Source organism: Xenopus laevis, chromosome 6L (genome assembly GCF_017654675.1).
Source record: "Xenopus laevis strain J_2021 chromosome 6L, Xenopus_laevis_v10.1, whole genome shotgun sequence".
NCBI classification, from domain to species: domain Eukaryota; kingdom Metazoa; phylum Chordata; class Amphibia; order Anura; family Pipidae; genus Xenopus; species Xenopus laevis.
This window is the reverse complement of record NC_054381.1, coordinates 139,454,814-139,481,428: the sequence shown is the minus strand read 5'-3', so window position 1 is coordinate 139,481,428 and position 26,615 is coordinate 139,454,814. Positions and strand designations below refer to the sequence as shown.

The 26,615-nt window shown below is 39.8% G+C and overlaps 1 protein-coding gene across 1 annotated transcript in view; it reads right to left on the bottom strand.

Annotated features, from left to right (window-relative positions):
- Nucleotides 1-538: 538 nt before the first annotated feature.
- The window catches only part of nipal2.L (NIPA-like domain containing 2 L homeolog), a 49,483-nt gene continuing 23,406 nt past the window's right edge, over nucleotides 539-26,615 (bottom strand). Inside the window, 8 exon segments of the mRNA NM_001096248.1 lie at nucleotides 539-935; nucleotides 2,166-2,260; nucleotides 2,956-3,019; nucleotides 5,177-5,265; nucleotides 6,648-6,783; nucleotides 7,778-7,874; nucleotides 17,815-17,936; nucleotides 26,418-26,477. Coding sequence (NP_001089717.1) covers nucleotides 868-935; nucleotides 2,166-2,260; nucleotides 2,956-3,019; nucleotides 5,177-5,265; nucleotides 6,648-6,783; nucleotides 7,778-7,874; nucleotides 17,815-17,936; nucleotides 26,418-26,477 — 731 coding nt within the window. The 3' untranslated portion in view covers nucleotides 539-867.

The following is a 26,615-nucleotide window of genomic DNA, read 5'->3' as shown; positions in this document are numbered from 1 at the left end:
AACTGAACTGGCCAAATCAGGCTCATCCAATCATTTAGCCCTTGGGCCAGCTATCTGCTCTCGTGTTTTGATACAGACCTGTTGGCTGTAGCCTGCATCCATCACCAAGAAATTTTTCTGGTTCACCCAACTAATATCTGAATAAGACCCTATAATATATTAATTAATTAGAGCACTGGGTCGCGGAATCAGTGAAGGTTCCAAAATCTTTAGCTAATGTGTATTTATATATAAGTGGCTTTTATCAGCTACTGAACACATGTATGCATATTCTTTTGGAAGAACACTGGTGAATTATCTATATGTGGCCTGAAAGAATCCAATTCAACACGGTCTACCTGCTGGGCCTCACAAATTCCTAATAGTGAGTGACTATCCAGTTCCTGCACCAAAGCTGTTTGTGGAACTATAACTGTAAATCCTGAAAATAATGCCTCACCATTAAGGGCCATTTGCTACCCAGTATTACAGTTTCCAGGGCAAGAACATAGAATGCAACTCCAAAAAGGATTCCTTTTAGGACTAGATGCATACAATATTTCTTCATTAAAAAACATTTTACCAAAAATAAATATACATTAATATAAATAGCCAGTTGGAACGGCTTAGGATTTGTCATTGATCAAAGGGGCAGTTCAGCCACATAGGATGACTACATTCATAGATCAAGCCAGAATGACAACAAAGGCCCTTAGGAAAACATAACATTATTTTTTCGGTCTCACACATGAAAAAAAGAACGGAACATAAAGTGTTTGAATGCAGGCACGAAACAGAGCTGAAAAATCAGAGGCGATAAATAAATTCTATCCCCTCCATGACCCAATTTCATTTTCTTTCATCTTGGCTTTGGCTGCTGATGAGTAACTAATTCGACATGGTCCCATATGACATGCAGCTTAATTCTGGCTGGATCGCATTGACCGTTTCCTTCCCTGCAGAGAGAGAAAGAGAAAATATTATTTAACTTCATTCTACTTACCAATACCAAATTACCATTTTCTTTAATCCCTAGACACCTTTATACATTGCCAAAGGACCATACAGTCCTTCACTAAATATTACTGGATGTACCAGTGGTATTCCCCAGTGAGTGCAACTTTTCTTGAGCATATACAGATTTGCCATTCTAGGGTAGCCATGACTTTAGCAGCTGTTGCCCAAGTTCAAAACTTACAGGGAACATTGCATTCAGGCCTCCAATTGATTTAATAGCCTCCAAAGTATTTCTCTACAACACATCATCATTTAGTAGTTATAATGTGGTCTTATGAACAATAAGATAGTAACACTGACAGTTCAGATGCACTGCCCTAGATTATATGCACTTATATATAACAAGCTAGCTTACTAATGTCTCCTAAAGAGAGAGGTGTATTATAGCACCTGGGCAAGGACATGGGTCAAACACAAGAGAACAGAGAAAAAGAGATTTTTATGGAAATGAAGAATAGAAATGTAAGTGAGGAGAACAGAAAAACGAAAGAGATAAGAGAAATAAAGTACCTGGGACCAGGTCACAAAGTCCCGGCCCTTGGGTGGCAGAATTTTAGGGGTGGTTTGCCATCCAGTTGTATCCCAATGGGTTTGGAAGCACTGGGGACATGTAGGAGATTTGCTAACTCCTTAAATCTCCCATGCACTAATCACCATGTTCCGGACCCCACGAGATGAGACTTTGGCATAGGTGTGTGCACATGAAGGGGGCAGGTGGGAAGAGGGTCGATGAGTGGTTCCAGTCTAGTGGCACCCTATATATATAAATCCAGCACTGCTTGGGACACTTAATATACCAAGTGATGTGCCATTTACCATGTCGTAATATATTATAATGTAATTTATAAATATTTATTGCAGATCCCTAGTTGAAATGATCGTTGCTGCTCTTATATCTGAGGTCTAACTGTACAGTTGGGGTACCACCACACATGGAATTATCTATAAGAGTTGTCCAAGATTGCCCTCAATTTTATTTGAATGAGCGTCAATGGTGAGTATGGAACATGAGCAGGACTACTGACTGGCTGGAGTTCTACCAGCTGATAACCATGGCTAGGGGCATTCTTTCATACTTTGCATTCATTTTCCAGATTTGGCCACAGATAGGCTTTCCAGAAAAATGCAGCCGAATGACCCCAAGTGACTACCCTCGGTGTGATACCTACCAGGGATTTCACCAATGTTAATGAAGGGCTCTGGGGGTTCACGCTTTTCTTGGTTTTTGGATATCAGGACCACCCCGAAGAAGGACAAAAAACACCTGCAAAAATAAAGGTGACTGTTTGAAGATGATGAAGCTGATAAATGGCAGCACATTGTCCATCTCTAAATACATAAGGCAAAGAAAGGATTTCAGATTTATGCTTATATTACAGACAACTTGCCAGAGGCCTCAGTTATGGGTATGCGAGTAAAAATATATATATTCAGTCTGCAGAACCTGTAGAAATCACAATATGTTTATTGTTATTTATTATTGCTTTCACTTTGTAGTGGTTTGAGACAAAACAGGTTTTATTTACACCTGAAAACAATTTGTCATGTTTTTTATTTTCTTTTATTGTAGGTGTATCTTTCAGCTTCATATTCATTGCACAACTATCTATTTCTCAAGTGAAAAATACGGATATCCACCAGGCTCACTAAAAATATGTTTTTATAATCTTTGATTTTTTAATTTAGAAATGTTAGGCACATCCACACATCACAGATTCCAACGCATACGTTTCATGTACAGAGCTCACAGGTTATAAAATATATTTCTACGCTCAGTCTCAGCAACTAGGGTAATGGATAACCAATCAGCTAATTGATGTTGCCATTTCTACTGAAAGTGTGTGGTCATGTGATATTTGGTAAGAGATATTGTAGAGAACATGTGGTCAAATGAGGGAACAGGGGGGATGGGGCTGCAAGAACATTTTATCGTAAGATAGACTAGATAATTAGACTCACCCAAAGATAAACATCAAAATATTGAACACGGAAGCACCATAAAATTCCTGGTAAAATATTACTCCTGGAACAAATGAAAAAAAGCATTGGAATAATGACCATGTTTTTTCCTTATGTGTTACGTTTTTAAACACAGGTGGCCTCAACTGTTGTGATGGAACTCTAGCTGTTACAGGTAGAAATGAACTAAAACGAGTTTGGTTGCAAACAATTGTAACACAATCTAAACTGAAGACTATAGCATGGAAAATACTCGGCAGGAAGGTCCTTTAACCGAAGCCAAAGTTTACTCAAAATTAATGTTCAACTTTAGCTTTTTCTAGACTGTAAAATTCTAAGTAACAGTAGGCGATGCATTTTGTTTTTATTTAACTAATACAATAGGAATATTGCACCCTAACGTTTTGTTTGTACATGGCAGGAGACATGACTGCGAATGCATATGTAAAGAAGGATGCTACATGTGAGATGACACAGACATGACGGACTTTATTTGCTTTTCCCTCCAGGAAAAAGCTTATTTGGATCTCTCTGCAAGCAATATTATCAACAATGGTCACCCTAACCAGGGGCTGCTAGCGTGAGATACCCTACACATCCCTGAAGCAATCCTGAGTAAGTACTTGGTCAAGCTTATATTCACCATGCCATGCTTACTTTCTGTCCAGTCAATATAAACTCAATGTCTATGTACACCAAAGATTCCCCATAGTGTAGTAGGGTGGGTGGGAACAATGGAAGGGGGTCTCAGGACATAAAAGGACAATTAAGGTCAAAGTTTATATTAATAAAGTTCCAACCTGAAGGGCAATGACAATGACTTGAAACTCCAACCCCTGCTGTGCAATATCTCTGGTCTTCATGTTGGAAGCAGAGACAGAGTCTTCCTTTCCTGGAATAGATCCAAGGAAGCGTACCCCAATTACCCTTTTAGTAGCATCCATCTGAAGTCCTATTGTATTGTGTCAATATATAGCAGTATCTCAAACGGCCTGCATAAGACTAAACCAATTCTCTATAAACCAAAATTTTGGGTAGTACAGGTATGGGATCCGTTACCCGGAAACCTATATATTTATCAAAGAGTGAAATTAGAGATCGCCACAGTCTGCTAGTGTGAAATACCGCCTCTCTCCATTCATTTTTATAGGATTTTTAAAGGTGTATTTTATCAAACGGGGAACTGTCACCCTTTAAAACATACGCCTTTAAAAATCCGTTAGAAATGAATGGAGAGTGGCGGCATTTCACTCTAGAGGACTGTGGTGATCTCTAACTTAACTTTTTGATAAATATATCCCATAAACTCCATTATAATCTAATAATTAATATTTTTAAAAGTGATTCCCTTTTTCTCTGTAATAATAAAACAGTACCTTGTACTTGATCCCAACTAAGATATTATTAATCCTTATTGAAGGCAAAACAAGCCTATTGGGAATATTTAATGTTTAAATGATTTTTGGTAGATATTAGGCACAGAGATCTAAATAACGGAAAGATCCCTTATCCGGAAAACCCCAGGTAGAGTCCGGCAGTGGGTCGGGTACCCGCAAAAACCTGCGGTACCCTTCGGGTTGCAGGTAGAAGCTCCGGGTGCGGGTATAGACGCGGTTCAGCAGTTCTGCGGGTTTTCTCAATAGCGGTTTTTACTCCTTTTTTCTGATCAAGTCTACTTCCAATGATGTCACATCCGGTTTACAATGACAGCACTTCCTGTTTTACTCCTTTTTCTGATCACGCCTACTTCTGATGATGTCACATCCGGGATTACAATGACAGCACTTCCTGATTCTTGATGGTCAGCGGGACATGGGTCTGGGTTGCAGATAAGGTACTTGCGGGTCTGGTCAGGTAGCGGGTCCAAGCGGGTAAGAATTCGGGTTGTGGGTCTGGGTTGCGGGTATGGGTCGGGTACGGGTTCCAAAAAATGGACCCCCGCAGGACTCTTACCCCAGGTCCCAAGCATTCTGGATAATGGGTCCCATACCTGTACCAGTAAGGCCAGATACAATGCCCTTTACCACCAGAACATATCCCGGCCCTGTCATCTGCCACCTAAATGCTCTGAGTGTTTCTGTCTGCAACTCAACAATATTGATACCAATTCCAACCCAAGCTTCTCCTTTTTTTGCAAAACTATCCCACATCAATAAAGGTAGCTTCAGAAATCAACAACATAATGAATGCATTTATAAAGGCAAAGCAAATTGATCCATACCTGCCAGTATGGCACTTGTTGTGAAAAATACAAAGTTAATTGGCACCACTTCAGTTGCATTATATAGCTGCATGGCTTGATTCAGGAACCTAAGGAGATAAAAAACAAAATGGTAACTATACAATTACATTAATGAGAGCAGGCTGTAACATACCCCAGAAATATGTATCTCTCAAATGGGACATGTTATTAAAGGGCACCTGTTAGCCGAAATATTTTCCCCAAGCAAAGGTGCAGGCTAATAGAACCAGCACAGTTCTGGGGTCACAGTAGTTGTTTTTAAACTGTCCCCACCAGCGCTAGGACACTAGCACCCCTGTGCGAGAGGCCATGTCATGCAAAGTGATGAGCTTCTGACATCAAGCGCATGCGCATAATGAGCAAGTCGCAGCATTCGATCATTGAGAGCATGCGTGTGCGCCAACATTTCCACTCAAACTGGGAGCTCCCTCTCGAGGCAAGTATCCTAACACTGACAGGGAACAATTTTTTAAAAAATACTACTGTTACCCCCAACCGGAGTGCCGACGCTATTAGCCCACACCTTTGGTTGGGTAAACTATTTTTGTCACTTTAACTATTACTTTATAGGTCTAAATATAATGAATGATATACATATATACAATCTGTTATCTGGAAACCCATTACCCAGAAAGCTCTGGCTATCTCCCATCGAGAGCAGTCAGAAGGCGGGAAATAATTTAAAAAACTATTATATAAAAAAAAATATAGACCAAATGAAAAGTTGCTTAGGAATAGTCGTTCTATACTTAAAGTTTACTTAAATGTAAACCACCCTTTCCAGCCTATGAGTCAGTGCCCCAACAGGCACGAAATGCGTCAGGCTATCTTCTAATAGGTCCTTATAAACGTTTGTATGTTACTTTTTGCCTAAAACTTTTTTGGAGGAGCTCACACTCTTGAATCTGGTCTCTATGTACATGCACCCTTGGACTGGGGTGAACTGTAAGTCTGCCCTCCTAACTCATATTTTATTTTTGAAACTGTATTGATTCCAATAGTGCCCATATTGATTGAATGCACCATATTTTTTGTTGTGGTTTAAATGTGAACCACCCCCTTTCAATACAAATTTAAATGAAGGTTCTGAACATGACATCGCTACATACAAATTATTGCTGTTTGTGTAGTATGCTGTAACAAAATAAAAGCAAGTAGGGCATGGTTCACCATCCATCGTTATCCATCAGTCAATGCATCTAGCTATCACTTTGTGTTTGAGAACAGGTAGAGTTATGAGTGACAAATGGTGTCTTACAGAAATCATTTTACAATCCCCTACAGGTTTTGCGTTACAGGTCTTGACAAAGGATTAAGTGTATAAAGAATGAAGTACAGATGATACAATATAATCAGTAACAACTAAAGGCAACCACATTGAACTCCGCATGCAGAACTTTCAAGAAAAAACATCACATTTAATAGTTATAAAAAAGACTGTACTACTTACTTGACCTGAAAGATACAGGACGCCACCATTACCACAAACATGACGTAGAATATAGGATAAGTCAGCTGCATTGACCCCTTGAAGGTTAGCACCAGCATGCCCGACACAGCTTTAACAGAAATCACTGCCATTGAAGCTAAAATAGTAAAGTGATTACGTTATTTTTTTTATATTGTCTTTAAAATAAGGGATTTAGTGACACGGCCCTTTAAAGCAGAACATTTAATTGGCAAACCTCTATTTCCTAAATGCTGCAGAAGATGGTTTAAAATTATTATTTGTACAGAAAAAAATAATCTTTGAAACATTTGGTGATTTATAAAATCTGATTGTGTCTCAATTATAACTTGTAAGCCCCTGAAACAAATGTAAGTAAAATTGCTCATGGCTCTTACTTTTTTAAAGCAGTTGTTCGCATTCCAATACTTTTTTCAGTTTAGTTGTTTGCAGATAATTCACCAGATTCACTTTTTTCAATAACTTTCAATTATTCATTAGTTACTTTTTTCCAATATTAAAGTTTAAACCTTAATTTTTCACATTTTTATGATACATTGGTTCTAAATGGATACATTTAGTTGATTAATTTCTTATCTTTGTCTTTGCTGACCAGAATCCCTGAGTTTCATTAAAAGCAGCTGTTACAATTAATATAATAGTTGCTTATAATACGCAGATGCTGCTGGAAAATGTATCAATTAATGGAGCAAGTTGCAACAGTTCAGAATTTGCACCTGGAGTTGCCAGACTGAAGCAAAAGAGATAGGAACATTCGACTTAAATTTTGGGAAAAATGGTAAAAAATAAAAAAAAGGAAATCAATAGAAATAAGTCTTTATTTCTGGACAACAGTCAACTAAAACAAGTGTTCGGAAGGTGAACAATCCCCTTTAAACTTCTAGTTAAGAATTTAAAACAACAGCAGCACCGGGTGTTCACCTGATCATCTAAAGTCAGGAGAATATGAAGTTAGTGAGCGGAGGAAAGTCTAGTGATGTTGCTCTACATAGAACTGATCAGATAAAACTCCCCGACTCTTCTCTACTCACTAACTTGAAAAACAATGAAAGAAATCTAGTTAAAAAATGACCCCAAAGCCCTACACTGTATCACACAGCCAATGCACTTACCCAGCAGTGAAACCAGCAGCAGCAAAACCACAATATGGTTCAGTCCCTTTCTTTTAAGGAAGTACAGCAAGACACAGAAGGTTATTATTTCTATGATCTGCAAAATGAAAAAGAAACCGAATTATTTTACACATCACTGAATACTAATGATAAAAATATTTTTTTTTTCATTCCACAGATAATTATTCCAATATGGACACAAACGATTTCAGACGAGTTTTGGGTACATGAAATTGCATTTGCTTATTTTTCTCAGCAGGTGGAAGACCGTTTCTGCTAAATACAAACAGACTTTTATCTTATGGTAACAGCCACTGAGATACCTGCTGCAAACCACAAACAGGTGAGCACAAGGGTCAAAGGTCCAACATCTACACCTAACACTTGCATCATCTTCCTCTCTCCCCTACATAATTGGGACTAAGCAGAAAACCAGGACCCAAGTCTATCACTAGACTAGCATTGATAAATGCAGCCAGTGAAGCTTTGCCATTGACCTGGGCTTTGTTGAAAAGTGTAAATCCATGGAAAGAACTGAATTTTTTTTTTGGATAGTGATATGGAATATGAGCAAAACCATTATGACACCAAAAGAGCAATATTAACCTTCACTGAAAAAAAATGTCACATTCCAGCTAGGTTACTGGTCCTTTGAATAAGAACCTTTATATACTTAATATGGTAGTAAAGCAAAAAATGGCCTATAAAGGCACAGACCGAGTTTTATACCAGCCAATCCAGCAGCAGAACCATGAAGACCTTTGCTGTCTTAACCAATCAATCCTCCATATGTAACAATAAGCCACTAGGTTTGGGTTTTCCCCATTACACCCAACTAGGTCTTTAAATAAGTCTAGAAAAATTGCATTATTTAATGACATACAGTAGTTGGGTGTAATGGCGAAACCCCAAACTTACTAGCACTAGCGTTATTTTAAGGAAAGGTCTAGACCTGGCCATTAGCAAACCTAGTCACGCTTGACTCATGGTATTATTGTTGAGTAAGAGCAACATCCCAAGACGATAAAAAACCTGCTGCAATTTGCAGGTTCCTTTATATCAGATCAGTATCATTAAAAGTTTCACCCCATACCTTTATAAATTAGTGCCTTAATAACATTTCTCTAAGGACAATACTACTTGGGTGACTACTCTTCTGGTTGCAACAGCCTGAAAGATAGCAGTGAGTTTGGGCCCCGCAGAGCAGTCTGGAAATGACATTTACAGTCACTTGTACCCCAAAGCGTCCAGCAATTTTTCCAATTCTTCTGAAAGCTTCACCTTTACAGCTTGAAAATGTTGACATAAAAAACTCCTGTGGTGTAACATAATATTACAAATAAGATGCAATATGAGCAAAACAATCCTTCTATGTGGTGCAACACAATATTACAAAAAGATGCAATGATTATGTGTTTTGTTTTCTCTTTTAATTTTCTGGTAATTCTTGTGCTTTTCCTTGCTAATTCCTCCTTTTTCTGGTTTCAATGATTTCTCAAAATGTAATTTAATTTGAAAAGAATAGTCACAGTGCCTAAATAGGTACAGTTGTGCGTAGGACATTGCGTGAAAGGGATCGGCGCTCTTCTTCCGCGGACCCTCCCATTAATCCCAATGTTGGCAGAGATTGATGAACTGTAGGCATAGAGGTACATTCTTCTCTGATTTACCACTTATTTTCCCCAAAACATGCAGAATTATTAGCAGATTTACAGTTTACGTTCAAGAAAGGATCCACGCAAGAACAAGGCAAACGACTGCCAATACAATAATTGTATCTACTTTGCAATATGATTCTATTTTTTTTATTATTTTCAGACAAAAACAAAAGGGTTCTTAGAGAACCAGATGTAGAACAGAGGGGCAATGATTCATTACATGAAATTACCATACTGAGAAGGTTAGAATGGTCTTATTTTATAAATCTGCAGTAAGAAGCATAATCTAATGAACTTCTAATGGTGGGGTGGTATCCAAATAGGATTTTGGATGGCATGGATTCTTTCAGAAAATTAAAACATCTGTTTAAGTTAAGGATGATGAGAAACTTCTGGATCTGCTGGTCGCATTGATAATGATTTAGAACAGACAGAACTTTGGATTGTTGCCTCAACTCAAAATGCACATTAGCCTTCAGATAACTTAGAAAGGCTGGTCTTGAAAAGTGCTGAAAGGGAAGGCATTGCCAATAATACATTAGGCATAATTAGTACAAAATAGCTGGACTACACCTATGCAGCCTGCAAAGCAAAGCTTCTTGTTGGTTTTTAAAAATGTGCAATTCATCTTCAGAAACCCACTCACTTGTTTGTTTTTTTTCAGATGTCAGCCAATGTTCCATGTCAGTCAGTGGTATGAGTAGAAGTTGCTTGGCTCCACAAGCGTCATCATTTTAGTGCCCCCCTAACCTTTGGAAAGAATATATTTTTTTGATGGGGCCTTCTTTATATTTAGTCTGTAGCCCACTGGGTGCCCTGTTCTTCCTAGACCCCCGAGTAGCCACAGGGTTTGCGTCCATTATGGTGGAACAATGAGAAGAAGCAATGCATACAAACCAAGGTGGCTTTAACTTTCCAATGAGATTCTCCCTTGCTGGCAAGATACAAACAACTGTAACTGCCTAAGAGACTAAGGGTCTGTAAGCAAAACAGTCTCATATAGCCCTGCCTGAGCAAACCAAACAGCAATGTCATTCTGAAGACTTGTCTACTTGTATATCCGTTCTGCCCCAAAGTTGGTAAGACAGTGGCATTAGATAAAGAAGAGCAGACCCTGCGTCTACTGTGAGGGTGTGGGTCCATACAGTGGCGGAACTACCGGGGGAGCAGGGCCCGCACCCCCTCAGGGCCACCCGGCAGTTTGCACGCCGCTTCTTCCTGGCCAGTTCTGGGCGTACGGAGGGGGGCCCAGCTGCACATCCTGCGCCAGGGCCCGCCCCCCTCTAGTTACGTTTCTGGGTCCATAGAAGGCCAGATGAGGGTCCTGACTGATGATACTTAAATTTCCTGATGTTTGCAGGGAAGGGGAGAGTTTAATTGGTCATGGTAGGGAATTTCAGAGACAGGCAGAAACTCAAGAGAAATCTTGCTGTTGGCAGTGGTATGAAGTGATGAGAGGAGAAGAGTGTTGAAGGTCAGAGGCAAAGCATAGGGAGTGAGAAGTTGTATTTTGGGATCAGGGCCAAGATATAAAAACAGTGGCATAACTACTGTTGGCCGGGCATGAGTGCAGAATATGCGTGCTTGGGCCCTCCACTGAGGCCCCAACCCCTGGATTTGAGCCCTTCACACCCTGCACTTTCTCACAAAAAAAATCCCTGCCCCTTCATCCTGAAAAACAGTTTTTTTAGGCTCTGGTGGGCCTGAGAATAGTCGCAGCCGAAATATTTACACCACTGTATAAGAATAAGTTTGAATGTCGAGGGTGTTGAAGGTTAAAAAAAAGTAACACTATTTACGTTATGGAAAGTGTTTATTTTCAACTACTATTGATAGCAGTAACTTCTATATTTCTGAGAAGCACATTCCTCCGGCAGTTAGAGAATGTTTTGACATCAGCTGCAAAACCATCAAGCTTGAGATAATTACATGATTTTATATATCAATTCCATTTCAGGTTAATGTACTTGCATGATCTAATGCAGGGGTGCCCAAAAGGTAGATCGGGATCTACCAGTAGTCCTTTAGCTGGTGATCAGTAGATCTCAAGACACTGCCAACAAACAGCTTGTCTAAATCTCCCTCCTGTCTCATGCTTTTCATTCAGATATTTATTACATTAAGGTTACATAAGAAATAGTTATTTGTTAAATATAGCAATTTACATTTTCTCTTATATCAATATTTAAGTAATATTATCCATGGAACAGAATGCTAACTTTTATGGATGTAGATCATATTGGCACAACATCACTTAAAGTAGACTTCGCATTAGTAAAGTATGGGCACTCCTGATCTAATGTATACATTTCCATTTTTGGTGGTTATAAATACCCACAGATCATGATGGGAAGTCTTTAAAAAATGGGAAGTCTTTAAAATGCTACTTAATAAATATACTTGTCAGTATATTCCACTTGTAAGCAAGGAACGTCGTTGCAAAGCAAAACCTTTTTGGTTCAATAGAAGCGTTGGTGTTGAGGTGGGTAAGAAAAGACGTGCTTTTAAGGCTTTCAAGTTAGCTGGTACAGCCGAAACATTTATAAGGTACAAGGAGGCCAATAAATCATGCAAATAAGCTATAAGGCAAGCTAAAATTGCTATAGAAAAGGATATTGCAGCAAGCAGTAAAAAAAATCCAAAATTATTTTTTAAATATGTTAATAGTAAAAAAATTAAGCAGGAAGGTAGGACCCTTACTATCAGAGGGGGGTCAGCTGGTTGATGAAAACAAAATAAAAGCGCAGATTCTGAACTCATATTTTTCATCTGTCTACACAAATGAGGAACCAGTAAGTGAAGGTTTCCTTCTTAACAGTCCCAATTCTAGTAATACAACTAATGATACATGGTTCACACATGATGAAATTCAAAAGAGACTAGAACATGTTAAGATTAACAAAGGTCCAGGGCCAGATGGTATTCATCCCAGGGTAATTAGCAAGCTTAGCTCTGTGATTGCCAAACATCTTTACTTAATTTTTCAGGATTCATTGAGATCTGGCATAGTGCCGAGAGACTGGCGAATTGCTAATGTGGTGCCTCTATTCAAAAAAGGATCCCGTTCTCAGCCTCTAAACTATAGGCCAGTTAGTCTGACGTCAGTGGTAGGAAAGCTTTTCGAAGGGTTAATAAAGGATAAGATACTGGACTTCATAGCAAATCATAATACTATGAGTTTGTGCCAGCATGGTTTTATGCATAATAGCTCTTGCCAGACTAACTTAATTTCTTTTTATGAGAATGTAAGTAGAGACCTCGATTCTGGGATGGCAGTGGATGTGATTTACTTAGACTTTGCTAAAGCATTTGATACAGTGCCACACAAAAGGTTACTGGTTAAATTAAGGAATGTTGGCCTGGAACATAGTATTTGTACCTGGATAGAGAACTGGCTAAAAGGTAAATGGAACATTTTCTAATTGGACCAGTGTTGTTAGTGGAGTACCGCAGGGCTCTGTACTAGGTCCCTTGCTTTTCAACGTGTTTATTAATGACCTGGAGGTGGGCATTGAAAGTACTGTTTCTATTTTTGCAGATGATACTAAATTGTGCAGAACTATAGGTTACATGCAGGATGCTGCCACTTTGCACAGTGATTTGTCTAAACTGGAAAACTGGGCAGCAAACTGGAAAATGAGGTTCAATGTTGATAAATGCAGGTTATGCACTTTGGCAAAAATAATATAAATGCAAGTTATACACTAAATGGCAGTGTGTTGGGAGTTTCCTTAAATGAGAAGGATCTAGGGGTCTTTGTAGATAACACAATGTCTAATTCTGGGCAGTGTCATTCTGTGGCTACTAAAGCAAATAAAGTTCTGCATAAAAAAAAGGGCATTAAGTCATGGGATGAAAACATAATTATGCCTCTTTATAGGTCCCTGGTAACTCCTCATCTGGAGTATGCAGTTCAGTTTTGGACTCCAGTCCTTAAGAGGGATATAAATGAGCTGGAGAGAGTGCAGAGACTAAGTGCAACTAAACTGGTTAGAGGGACGGAAGACTTAAATTATGAGGGTAGACTGTCAAGGTTGGGGTTGTTTTCTCTGGAAAAAACGCGCTTGCGAGGGGACATGATTACACTTTACAAGTACATTAGAGGACATTATAGACAAATAGCAGGGGACCTTTTTACCCATAAAGAGGATCACCGTACCAGAGGCCACCCCTTTAGACTAGAAGAAAAGAACTTTCATTTGAAGCAACGTAGGGGGTTCTTCATAGTCAGGACAGTGAGGTTGTGGAATGCACTGCCGGGTGATGTTGTGATGGCTGATTCAGTTAATGACTATAAGAATGGCTTGGATTATTTTTGGACAGACAGAATATCAAAGGCTATTGTGATACTAAGCTCTATAGTTAGTATAGATATGGGTATATAGAATTTAATTAAAAGTAGGGAGGGGTGTATGTATGGATGCTGGGTTTTCATTTGGAGGGGTTGAACTTGATGGACTTTGTCTAATTTCAACCCAATTTAATGTAACTATGTAACTATGATGATCAGTACAAATTTTAGACATTGAAGCCATTCCTTATCTTGTTTGTTTAGCATGTAAATTTAGAATTAAAACATCACATGAAACTACTTGTGTGCTGGCTAAAAATGATTTTCTTTTTCTCTGTAATAATAAAACAGTAAGCTTGTACTTGAGCCCAGCTAAAAGATAATTAATCCTTATTGGAAAACCATCCTATTGGGTTTATTTATTGTTTAATAGATTTTTTAGTAGACTTAAGCTGGCCATAGACGCAAAGATCCGATCGTTCGAATCCTCGAACGATCAGACTTCCCCAACTCCCGACCTCCCACTAATTTTCAGTTTAAATAAAGTAGTAAAAGAACAGATCAGCCGATGTTCTGCCCCTGACAGCAATCGTACGAAAGTTATGTCCGACCAAAGCTATCAGTTGATCAGCAATACATGCAGAGATATTATCAGCAGCCGACAGAAATCTTTTAACCTGGTCAATCGACTGAACGACTGATCTCCATGGGATGAAAAATGTCGGGACTCTCCACACATGGTCAGAAAATCATATGAATCGAGAATTCATACAATCGGATCTTTGCATCTATGGCCAGCGTAAGTTACAAAGATCCAAATTACAGAAAGACCACTTATCTGGAGAAGCCCAGGTCCCGATCAATCTGGATAACAGGTCCCATACCTGTATCCTGTATTGACCATGTCTATTTGGGCATCTAGTATTTGGGCATGAGTAGTAAATGTGAAATGTTCCTTTCCAATGCGATTTTTCAATTACAAAAATCTGTATGTTTAAACTGTTTTTCACTAGCATTTCATAGCACTGGAAATGGAAAGACATTTGAGCCAATGCTCCTGGAATTCATTATACATCATTATATTAAAAATGACAGACTGCAGCAATAAAGAAAGGATATTTATAAACCCAGCAAGGCAGATTCATCTCCTGTAATCCCTATTTACATCATTAATTGGCCGATTCTGACACTTCTGATGCCATTTTGGTCCTGCAAGTGTTTGTGTATGCACGTGCGTGTGTGTATGTGCAAGTCCTTCATTTGTACAATGACATTTGAATAGGAGGGCAATAAGCTCCTTGCTGTGTTCATCTAAGGTGAATCAATAAGGTCTATGACAGCCACAGAATCAGAAGAGAATGCTAGGAGGAAATTGAGAAGGATAGCAAAGGAACTAATTGATGCCAGTCAGCTGTCATACTAATGAGCTGCATTTTGGGTATACGTAAGGAAGAGGCTTCAGTAGAACTAAAACAACAGTCTCTTAAAGGAACAGTAATGTCAAAAAATAAAAATGTTTTAAAGAAATGAAAATATAATGCAGTGTTGCCCTGCACTGTTAAAACTGCTGTGTTTGCTTAAGAAACACTACTATTGTTTATATAAATAAGCTGCTGTGTAGCAATGGGGCAGCCATTCAAAGGAGAAAAGGCTCAGGTTACACAGCAGATAGCAAATAAGCTTTGTGTGTCTAATGGTGTTATCTGTTATCCATTTGTTAACCTGTGCCATATAGCCGTTTTTCAATTTCCGCCATTGCTCCACAGCAGCTTGTTTATATGAACTATAGTAGTGTTTCTGACGCAAACAGATCAGTTTTACCAGTGCAGGGCAACAGTACATGATATTTTCATTACTTTAATACACAAATTTTTTGGTGTTACTGTTCCTTTAAAGATGTCAAGCTGGTGGGCCTTTTATAGGTTGTGTTTTAGTCCATGCTCCTATGCCCTGGTCCTGCAACGGGTCGGTTACCCGCAAAAAAAAAGTGGGCACGCTGCGGAATGAGGGGAAGGATTTTCAGGGGCAGGTATAGCCGCGGGTCTGCGGGTCGGGTTGTAGGTCTCATCTAAATTTCTTATCTCATGTAATATTGTCTATATTTTACTTTTAAAGTTTTACAAAACTTATCTCTGTTACTTACATTTTTTGGTGTTACTGTTCCTTTAAAGGGCCACTAATACCAAGAATGAAAAATGTAGATTTATTTTAATTTCCTTATTATTGTTATCCTATACAGATATGGAAAATGTTATCCAGAATGCTCGAGACCTGGGGTCTTCCGGATAACGGATCTTTCTGTAATTTTGATCACAATACTTTAAATCTACTTGAAAATCATGTAAACATATAGTAAACCCAATAGGCTGGTTTTGCCTCCAACAAGGATTTATTATATCTTAGTTTGGATCAAGTACAAGGAACTGTTTTATTATTACAGAGAAAAGGGAAATCATTTTTCAAAATGTTGAGCTTTCTGGATAGTGGGTTTCTGGATAACGAATCCCATACCTGTAAAAATGTTTTGGTTGAGCCACAACAACTATTGGTTCCTATCAGCTTGGCTGTGTTCAGACACCATTTATCCATTGTCTAAAAAAAAATAAAAAATCTCCACCCCTTCTACTGTGTTTGACGTTGCATAAGCCTAAGAGGGGCAGTGCATATTGCCTATTTCAATGTTGGTACAGTGAACAGATCTACTATTGTACTATAAGTACAAGGAAAAAAATGGGGAAAAATATGCCCTTAAAGGGATAGTATACTGCCCTTTTTAACATTGGGGTAGTGAAAAGGGCTTGTGCTGAACAAACTTTTTGCCTAATATTTTAATTAGGAAATATCTATGGTCTTTAAACAGGGTAAAATTTGAAATGAAACAAAAGCTGCATTGTAATTCCTGATCGCAAAGAGCAAAGTCAAACAAATTTACAGTCCACTGAGAAGCCCCCTGTATAAATAAACACCTCCCTTCCCCCAGCTACAGCTTAGGGTATGGACACAAATACTTTTTTCCTCAACGTTTTTGGCGTTGGACCGCACTGTGGTTTTTAAAAAAGCCGACTGCTGTGTAAACATGCTTAGTGGTTTCAAGTTTAGGCAATGGCACTTATGCTAGCGTATTTCTGCATCCGTGGGCTTTTTAAAATCTGTGCCGCAGACCACTGTGGAAAAGCGTTTGTGTGTCCAAAGCCTTATCTTTTTAGATAAGGATCAGCTCATTATACAGAGGTCTTCTCAGTAGACTGCTGGCTTGCTTGACTTTGTTTTTTGGAATCAGGAACAGAGCTAGGCTGACAGTTACAAGCACTCAAGGCCAGCTCCGGCCCTCTTCACCTCCATCCACCTGTTCAGAGTCAACCACTGCCAAATCACGCTAGACCAATCCTACATTCCCACGTCCAGTGTTTGCCGCAGCAATAGTTCCCATCAGTCCCCCCATCCCAAGAGGGTGCTCTTTGCCTTTTTCCACACCCAAATAGTGCATCTAGGCATTTACCTACCCCTAGTTCTAGCCCTGATCAGGAAGAAGAATGTGGCATTACTCTCAATTTCAAGTTAGCAGTGTTTAGAGCTGAAATAACAAAAACTATAGATTTCATAATTAAAATAATATGCAAAAAATTTTGAGCAGATGCCCTATTCATTGCTCCAATATTTTGCACCAATTCTTTCTTATACTCACCACAGGGGGTCTTAAAATGACCCTCAGTGCACAGGTGCCTACACACACTCACTGGAAACACAAAGTCCCCATTGTCAGTTCTGAGTATGGATCATACCACTTGCCATCTTCTTGAAATATTGCAGGGGCTCCCTCCCATGGCAGTCCCTAGTACCGTAGTTGCCACAGAACCTTGCTACGCCAGAGAGGGTCTTGTCATTTTATGACCCCAGCCTTTAATTAAATTATATTTTAACAACGGACCTCTCAACTTTATGAGCCTTCAGGCAAACATAAATGCAAAGAGGTTTTAATGGTCGGTTAGTTTTAAATGACAAATTATCACTGTATCCAGAGGCATTTGAAATGTTTAGTATGTATGTATTTAACTATCAATATTGATTTCAGTATATAAATCACTTACCAAATAAAGTAGAAAGGGCCAGCTCACAGCATATCTCTGCACTTTCAAGGCGGTTATTTCTTCAGATACATTGGGAGAAAAAGTGACTAAGAGGTAGGTCCCTGCAATTGCCAGAGTTCCGCCTGTTAATAAGAAAAACCACACTACATTAAAAACGGATAACACCGAGGGTTGTGCTTTCTCTCTTTTTTTAATTTAATATAACGTATAAAGGTCCAGAGATCCCAGGCTTGTGCGAGGCTGCTGTGAAATTGATAAGCATTATCTATTACAGCCCAGAGACACTATATTAGATGCAATAAAAGAGCAAGCCTTAGCTCTGCCAGCCCATAAATCTCAGCAAGTTTTCCCAATATTAAATTATCTCGCACAACACAGTGCAATAGCCTGCAGACCGAAGCCTACCGTACATCATTTTATGACAGAGGAAGAACCTCGCCCTGCACAAATCACCAGCCATCCTGCAACAGGTTTGGTGGTACATTATGGCTATCCATTTAAATCCACTGGCTAAAGAAAGTTTTCATAACTGGTTCTTAGAAACACGGTCAGCTGAAACGCATGTGAAAATAGCATTATGACCTTTTGGCAGTGAGATGACTAATATGTATTCAACCAAGGGGTTGTTCAATACCAACACTTTGTTCAGTTTAGTTGGTTACAGATAGTTCACCAGAAATCATGACTTTTTCAATTGCCTTCTATTTTCTATTTGTGACCTTTTTTCTTATATTGAAGTTTAAAGTTTCATTTTTCACCTTCTTATGTCTTTCTAAAGCAGCTCTGGAAGGTGGGGGAGGGGGGGGTCACCGACTCTGTAAACTGTTCTAAATTGATACAATAGTTGATCAATTTCTTATCTTTGGGCATGCTGAGCAGTAGTGATGTGGTCCCGTGGGTTTTATCCGGGAGTCCGGCTGGCTACCTCAAAAAATCTTGGGGTCATGGGCGGGTTCAGGTTTAGCGCTTCCTTCCGATTTCCCCGTCTGCGACTTCGCTTTGCCGGCTTCCGGCCCATCAATTTATAGACTCGCTCCTGTCCTGCCCCTTTCATGACATGCAGGCATGGGTCTTTAATTAGAGGGGACGGAGCAGAGCAGATTTGGGTTGGGAGGGGAGGGGGGTGGGTGTGGGTCAAGGAAAACTGATGCTGGTGCTGATTTTACTTTTGGGCTAAATATAAATATCTTTAAAAATGGCCCCTTTATTGGAGCTACCTATAGATATCCTATAGTCCCTGTTTCAAATGAGGGTGGGAGTGTCCTAATGGTCCCTGCTAGAAGCACAGTAGGAGGGAGACAGCCAATCACAGCCCTGAAGTCACACAGACAAAAACAGGCTAAAGGTCCATATCAGGTTCACCTAGCTGTGGATTAGTACAGAGCAGTGTGCCGAGTGCCATCAGCTCCTCTGCACAACCAGAGTGTAAGAGTACCTGTAGGTCTACTGGGGCTGTGGGGACACCCACCACCTGCTTCTTCTGTGCGGCCCTCCAAATATTCGTCGCTTCTGGGTTTGCACGGTGCTCTGTGTCTTTGCCCCTTATTTGGCGCGCAGCATGACATCATCGCGGTTTGTAGCAAAATTTAAATATTTAAAAACGCAAATGTCCTATTCCCATTGCCAAATGTAAAGGTCTATTCCTATAGTTCCTTGGTCCGCTTCTCTAGTCTTTTCCTGTTCCTGACACTTGCCTGTTCCTGACTCTGCCATTCTGCCTATAGCACCGACCTCTGCCTGTATATTGACTACTCTCTGGATCCTGCTTTTGTACCAGGCTACTGTTAGGTTTGACCTCATCCTATGACCTTGACTACTCTTCTGTTATCTGTTTTGGTCCTGCATTGCCCTTCTTGTTTTGGCCCTGCCTATTCACGTCTCGCTGACTGCTTCCCCATCCTTTCCACATGCGTTCGATTCCCTAGCCTGCTCAGAACTCTCTCATCTCACATTAAGTCCTATCGGCTTCTTAGTAGTGAAGTAGGGATGAGTGAATTTTTTCTCTGAGTTTCACCGCAGAGGCAGCTGCTATAGGCAGAAGAGAGAGCCGTGACCGGGTCCTTGGGGTTAGCTGTGAGTTTGGGGTGCCTTACATTACACAGACAATTAATTGGGCAGTAAGTGGAAAAGATGGGCAAAGCTACTGAGTTTTTTGGGGAATTTTCAATAAATCAGCCTGAACCACTTATTTTTCTTAAGCATATTCTTCTGTATTTAAAAGAGTATAATGAATTGGCTCAATCTTGTTTTTATACGAGATCAGACAAAACGAACTGATGACAGGTTGCCATGGGTTATGGGATTGTCGCTAAATAACTGACCCTTTGTTCCAGTCCTGTGAGAAAATCTTATGTGACAACTGTAATTATTAATATTGCCCATCACATTTTGAACATTCATTATTTAAAAAAAAAAAAAAAAATATTCAGACAATTGTTCACTCAAGGAATCGAGATTTCTCCCCAAAATAAGGACATTTCTATGCAAAGTAAAAAAAAAAGTACTTTGTTATTTGAGCATAGAAAACATTGGCAAGATCAGTATTTATAGTATTTCTAAGAGCCCAGTGTGAGATTAAGATTTAATTGCAGAAACAGCATGATACACTAACTCATGCGCAGCCAAGCAATATTCTATGAGAAAACTCATCTGGAATTCGCTCTGTCTCTGTTAACACCCATCCCAAAGGAGAAACAAGACTTATAAGAATTGACAAGATTATATCATATTTTTTTCCTTTTAACATGAGCTAATTACTTCCATACATGGCATTATCTGTCTGATAAGTGCCTTTTACATACTCTATCAGTGCCACTGAAATGGTTCCATCAGCAAGTATGCTGACATTATTTTCTTTTCAATACACAGTACGTATGAGGGATGCTTAGATGCGTAGATTTAAAGCTACACGATAATCATATAATAAAGTGTTTGTTTTGCCTGGAAAAAAATGTATGTCGTTTTTGCCCCTTTCGATGCTCAAAGTAAGTGTTTTTCACCCCAAAAATCCATTCGTACATTCACATTAATGCATATTCCATTACATTCAATGGTTATGGACAGAAGAGTAACGGATCATGCCTGTACGGAAATCTAGAATCCTATGACTGGAAGAATTTGCAATAAAATATGTATCCTTATAATTACAAAACAAAAGTACTATTTATGTTGGATCTCAAAATAAAATAAAAGGCACTATGATTGCCCAGTAACAATAACCAATAACAACCAATAACATGTTTGCTTTTATCCAGGTTACTAGTAAATTCTTGCTGCTGATTGGTTGCTATGGGTTACTACTCCTGGGCAAACTTAGTATCTTATTACATAGCCCCCTAAATCAGTGGTGTAAATAGATGCTACTGGGCCCCACAGCAAATTGATTTTAGGGCCCCCAGAGGTTATCCTTTTTTACCAAAATATGTTGAAATAGCACATTAATTAGGGCCTCATGGGGGCCCCTATACCTCCTGGGACCTTTACACACCTGCCCTAAATGCGGCTCCATGCGGACAGATTCGCATTATCGGCAAGGTCAGTCCCAAGGGCAATGAAGTTAAAATTGAAGGTTGAACCAGTGATACCTTCACCAATGTATGGGAAATAAAACAAATATACCTTCAGGTCTTAATGTCCATTGGGCATGTCAACATGAAAATACAAACTTACTGTATAGTATATACAGGGCCGCATTAATATACAGACACCTGTGGCAGGTTTAGGAGGAGACGAGTACCCTTTCGTTTTGTGCATGGCAGAGATGCAGCGCACCAACCCAAAAGAAGGGCGGTACATCCAGGTCCGGTGCCTACAATTGCAACAGACCAAACTGCAGCACTAAAGGTGGCCATACACAGAGAGATCCGCTCGTTTGGCGACCCGCTCGTTTGGTGATGTCGCCAAACGAGCAGATCTCTCCCTGATATGCCCACCCATAGGTGATCCGATCATAGGCCCTAGGGCCCAACGATTGCATCCTAATGAATGGTAACGGGAGGTCGGATCGCAGGACCGCATCAACGAACAGATGTGGCCGCGATTCAACGGGATTTTTAGTCCCATCCGATCGAGATCTGGCCGACTTTTGGCCAGATCTCGATCGGGGAAGCCCGTTGGGGGGCCCCATACACAGCCAATAAGCTGCCGACTGCCTTAAATTTATAGGACAGAGCCCCCTTCAGTAGGGTAGAACAGTAGTCATTAACTACCATTTAGTCTTGTATATGTTAAGGAGATAGTGATAGAATTTCCTTACAATGTTTTTAAAGGAACAGTAACATCAAAATATAAAAGTGTTCTAAAGTAATAAAAATATAATGCCCTGCACTGGTAAAACTGATGTGTTTGCTTCAGAAACACTACTATAGTTTATATAAATAAGCTGCTGTGTAGCAATGGGGGCAGCAGTTCAAAGGAGAAAAGGCTCAGGTCACATAGCAGATAAACTCTGTAGAACATAATGGTGTTATCTGTTATCTACTATTTAACCTGTACCACATAGCTTTTTTTAAATTTCCGCCATTGCTACACAGCAGCTTGTTTATATGAACTATAGTAGTGTTCCTGAAGCAAACAGATCAATTTTACCAGTGCAGAGCAACACTATATGATATTTTCATTACTTTAATACACTAATTTTTTGGTGTTACTGTTCCTTTAAAGATGTCAAGCTGGTGGGCCTTTTATAGATTGTGTTTTAGTCCATGCTCCTATATGCGCTGGTCCTGCAGTGGGTCGGTTACCCACAAAAAAATTGGGCACCCTGCGGAATGAGGGGAAGGATTTTCAGGGGCAGGTATAGCCGCGGGTCTGCGGGTCGGGTTGCAGGTCTCATCTAAATGTCTTATCTTATGTAATATTGTCTATATTTTACTTTTAAAGTTTTACAAAACGTATTTCTGTCCCTGCCTACCAGTGGCGTAACTAGATATTACTGGGCCCCACAGCAAATTATTTTTCAGGCCCCCAAAATGTTTAGAGGTTGACTTGTTTCTCCAATATTTATTGAAATTGTAAATGAATTAGGGCCTCGTGGGGCCCCTATACCTCCTGGGCCCCCCTGCAGCCGCAGGGTCTGCTTCCTCTATAGTTACGCCCCTGCTGCCTACGTTTGATGGCATCACTTCCTGTTTGCAGGACCATCACTTCCTGTTGGTGGTTGGCGGGTTGCGGGTTGGGTTGTGGATAAGGCAGTTGCGGGTCAGGTAGCGGATCAAAGGTCGGTAACTACGCTGGTTGTGTTTTGGGTCGCAGGCTGCGGGTTCAGGTCGGATCCGGGTCTTAGAAATTGGTTCCGTGCCAGACGCTACCCTGGTCACTTTTCCCCCATCTTGTTCGGAGGTCTACTCAAAGCTGCCTTTACCAGAGTTTGGGTTTTCAAACCTCTGAACCAGGTGGTTAAAAGTACTTCAGTTACAAATAATAGGAAGTGGGATACTGAGCTATTGCCACAGGTGACCAGATGAGAGAAGCAAAAATAAAGTGACTCCTTTAAAACTCATGTGAGTTGATATGGTTGTGTTTCTATGTTCAAATGAGTCAAAACAGAACCATCATATAGTTCATCATTTTAGAAGCTGGCGTCTGGAACCTGTATCATGTAGAAAGCAGCAGTCACAACCCCGGGTATCTCCCACCCAAGCACGGCTTATGATCATGTATGCACTGTGCACAACAGAAACAAATTAATAATGATAACATAAGCTGGAATCCAGCAAAACAGATGTTTCCTTAGAAGCTGCATCATTCACATAGAAAATTATAAGGACGTGTAAATAAACTGTTCTGCTAAATTATTTGGCTTCTACTTCTGTTGGAGCCTGAAATGACGGGAGATCTATGTAATGGGAAAAACCTGGGGCAGATCTGATTCACAGGTTAGAGACAATTTCCACCTTATAGCTAATGGCACATGGGATTATCTTGGACACTTTAATGCTGTGTTTTTGGTCACTTAAAGTGCTCAGCACATGATTGTTGCTCAGAAACGTTTCAGCCATCCTTTCTACCAATTTCATATGTTTTCAGATCACACCCCAAATATTAGTCCCTGCTCTAGGTATCTAGGGCATCCTCACAAACTAGTTTCTTATGTGGAGAAATCACTAGGAATGACAGCAGGCTTTTCAGAGGAGACTTGCAAGGCAAGGTGATATCCATACACAAAGTTAGTGGTATCTGTAAGAAAACAAAGGAAATCCCTGCAACAGGGGCATGACTGTATAATTATGCATAAGATCCCTATATCCAAAATCACATGAAGTGCCTACATACAGTCATTTAAATAACATGTGGTTAAAAACATTACAGGTTTGGGATCCAGTATCCGGAAACCCATTATCCAAAATGCTCAGAATTACGGGAAGGCCATCTCCCATGGACTCCATTTTAATCAATTAGCTCAAATTTTTTAAAATGATTTCCCTTTTCTCTATAATAAAACAGTACCTTGTACTTGAACCCAACTATTTAATCCTTATTGGAAGCAAAATCCGCCTACTGGGTTTATTTAAGTTTATATAAAGTTATTTAAGTTTAAATGATATTCTAGTAGATTTAAGGTGTGGAGATTCAAATTATGGAAAGACTCTTATCAGAAAACCGCAGGTCCCAAGCATTCTGGATAACAATAGCATACCTGTTTTACATTTGAAACTACCTCTAAAGGTGGCCATACATGGGTCGATAAAAGCTGCAAATAGACCAAGTCAGCAGCTTATTGGCCAGTGTATGGGGCCCTCTGACGGGCTTCCCCTACCGATATCTGGCCAAAAATTAGGCAGATGTCGGTCAGGCATGTTTATAAATCCCATTAGATCAAGGACAGCATTGGTTCGTTGATATGTTCCTCGCACCAACCACCTACAGTCCTGGTGTTGTGATCCAATCATGGGGTTCTAGGGCCAACGATCGTATCAGCCCATATAGCCCCCTCAAGGTGGGCATATCGGGGCAAGGTCGGCTTGTTTGGCAACCTCTCTAAACTAGCTGATCTGCCCATGTATAGCCTTCTAAAGAATGATTCCAAGTCCCTGTATCTACCTGCCAACATCTGACACATTGCATTCTCATACTTTTGGGCTCAAAGCTATGGGTCATCATTATAACTGGCAAAAGAGTAAGAATTCTTCCTCCAGAGAGCAGATGATTTAAATGGATGGACATTTTACATCATGAATAAATTGTAAAATGGACTTCAGGAAAAGCCACCTTGAAAAAGAAAGTCTTCCCATACCATTGGCCCACAAACCCAGAAAAGAGGAGGATAAACCTCAAATGGGAAACTGCCTGCCCAGCAGAGGTCCCCAAAGCTGAGTTGGAGGAGGAATTCTCTTGATTGCACCACCAGCTAATAAAAACCCATGAGCTTTCAGTCTAAGACTCGGTAAAGGAACATGCGTGAGAGGTATCAGAAGAAGCAGAGGGACATTGCGAGCAGCTGGACAGACAGACTACTGCCTAGGAAAATCTATACCGTAGCAAGCAATAAGAATACAGCTTTGTAACAAAAAAATATACTACTTTATGCTTCATAATGTACTTCTATAAAACCAAGTGCTAATGTCCCTTTAATGTCAACTGTGAATGAAATACAGTAGGCAGTCGTGTGAATGATCCCATTGCCCCGGGTGAGAACTAGATGTATGTTTGAAAGCTTTTTAAATCATAATGGTATTTCTCATCGTATTCCAGTACTGCAAGCAATGCCATATCAACATTACAGACAGAGCTGTCAATAAGTATACACAATGTACACAGTCCAATTAAAACCCATATGTATACAGACACACATATGGCAAGCATCTCATTCATTGTGCTCCATTTGGTTTGAAAGGAATAAAGAAGTTGCTTTGCTTCCAAGTAAATGCTAAGTCATTTCTGGACTAAGTAATGGAAAATAGAGCAAAAGTGGGGGGTTTGCATTCCTCTGAACATGTGTATGCCATCTGAATTCTGCTTAAGGATGACTCTACTAATCTACATCAGCGTGGGAACACGGTAAATAAATAATCAGAAACCAAGAGCCTGGCGGAAACACAGGGGTTCTTTTAGGTTCAAACCTAAATTTATATTTCACCACATTTTTGCTAATTCTTGCTGCTATAAAACCTGACTGCTGCCAGCAATGGATTTACCTTGCAGTGACGCTTATTGTTGGGGTATTCCCTTGGTTCCCTATTAAACCTGGGGTACTACCTTGGTGCTGTGGGGAGAAAATTTGGATCAGATCCAGAGCCAGAATAGGGGAGAGATGTGGCAATGCAGGAATATTTGCTCAGGTATATGGATACAGGTTGGACATATCTTGCCCTGCTCTAGAAACATTTATTCTTGGTATAATTCCCCCGCCAGCACAAGTCCTGCAGCTATTCATTAAAGCCAATGGAGGGGCAATTCACAAACACTATATAACATTAATCATTGCTTTTCCCAAGACAAGTTGTAAGCCATTGCTATCAGTTGAACTGTATATAATATTAATGACTGGAGCCCAAGAGCCCTGCAAAGTGACAAATAAAGATGTCACTTTTTGCCCCTATAAAAATTATTTATAGTAGTAAAAGGCATATTTAAAACAATTTCAGAAAATGCTCTTTGCTTACCTACTATATCGGATGGCCTCAGGGTTTCTTTCAGGAACACCACAGATATGGCAGCACTTCCTATGAAAATAAGGGAACAAAATATGTATGTAATATACAAATGCTAATTATGACATTGCATTAACCTGGGGTCCCCAACCTTTAGTGAAGAAAATATGTATGTAATATAAAAAGGTTAATTATGACATTGCATTAATC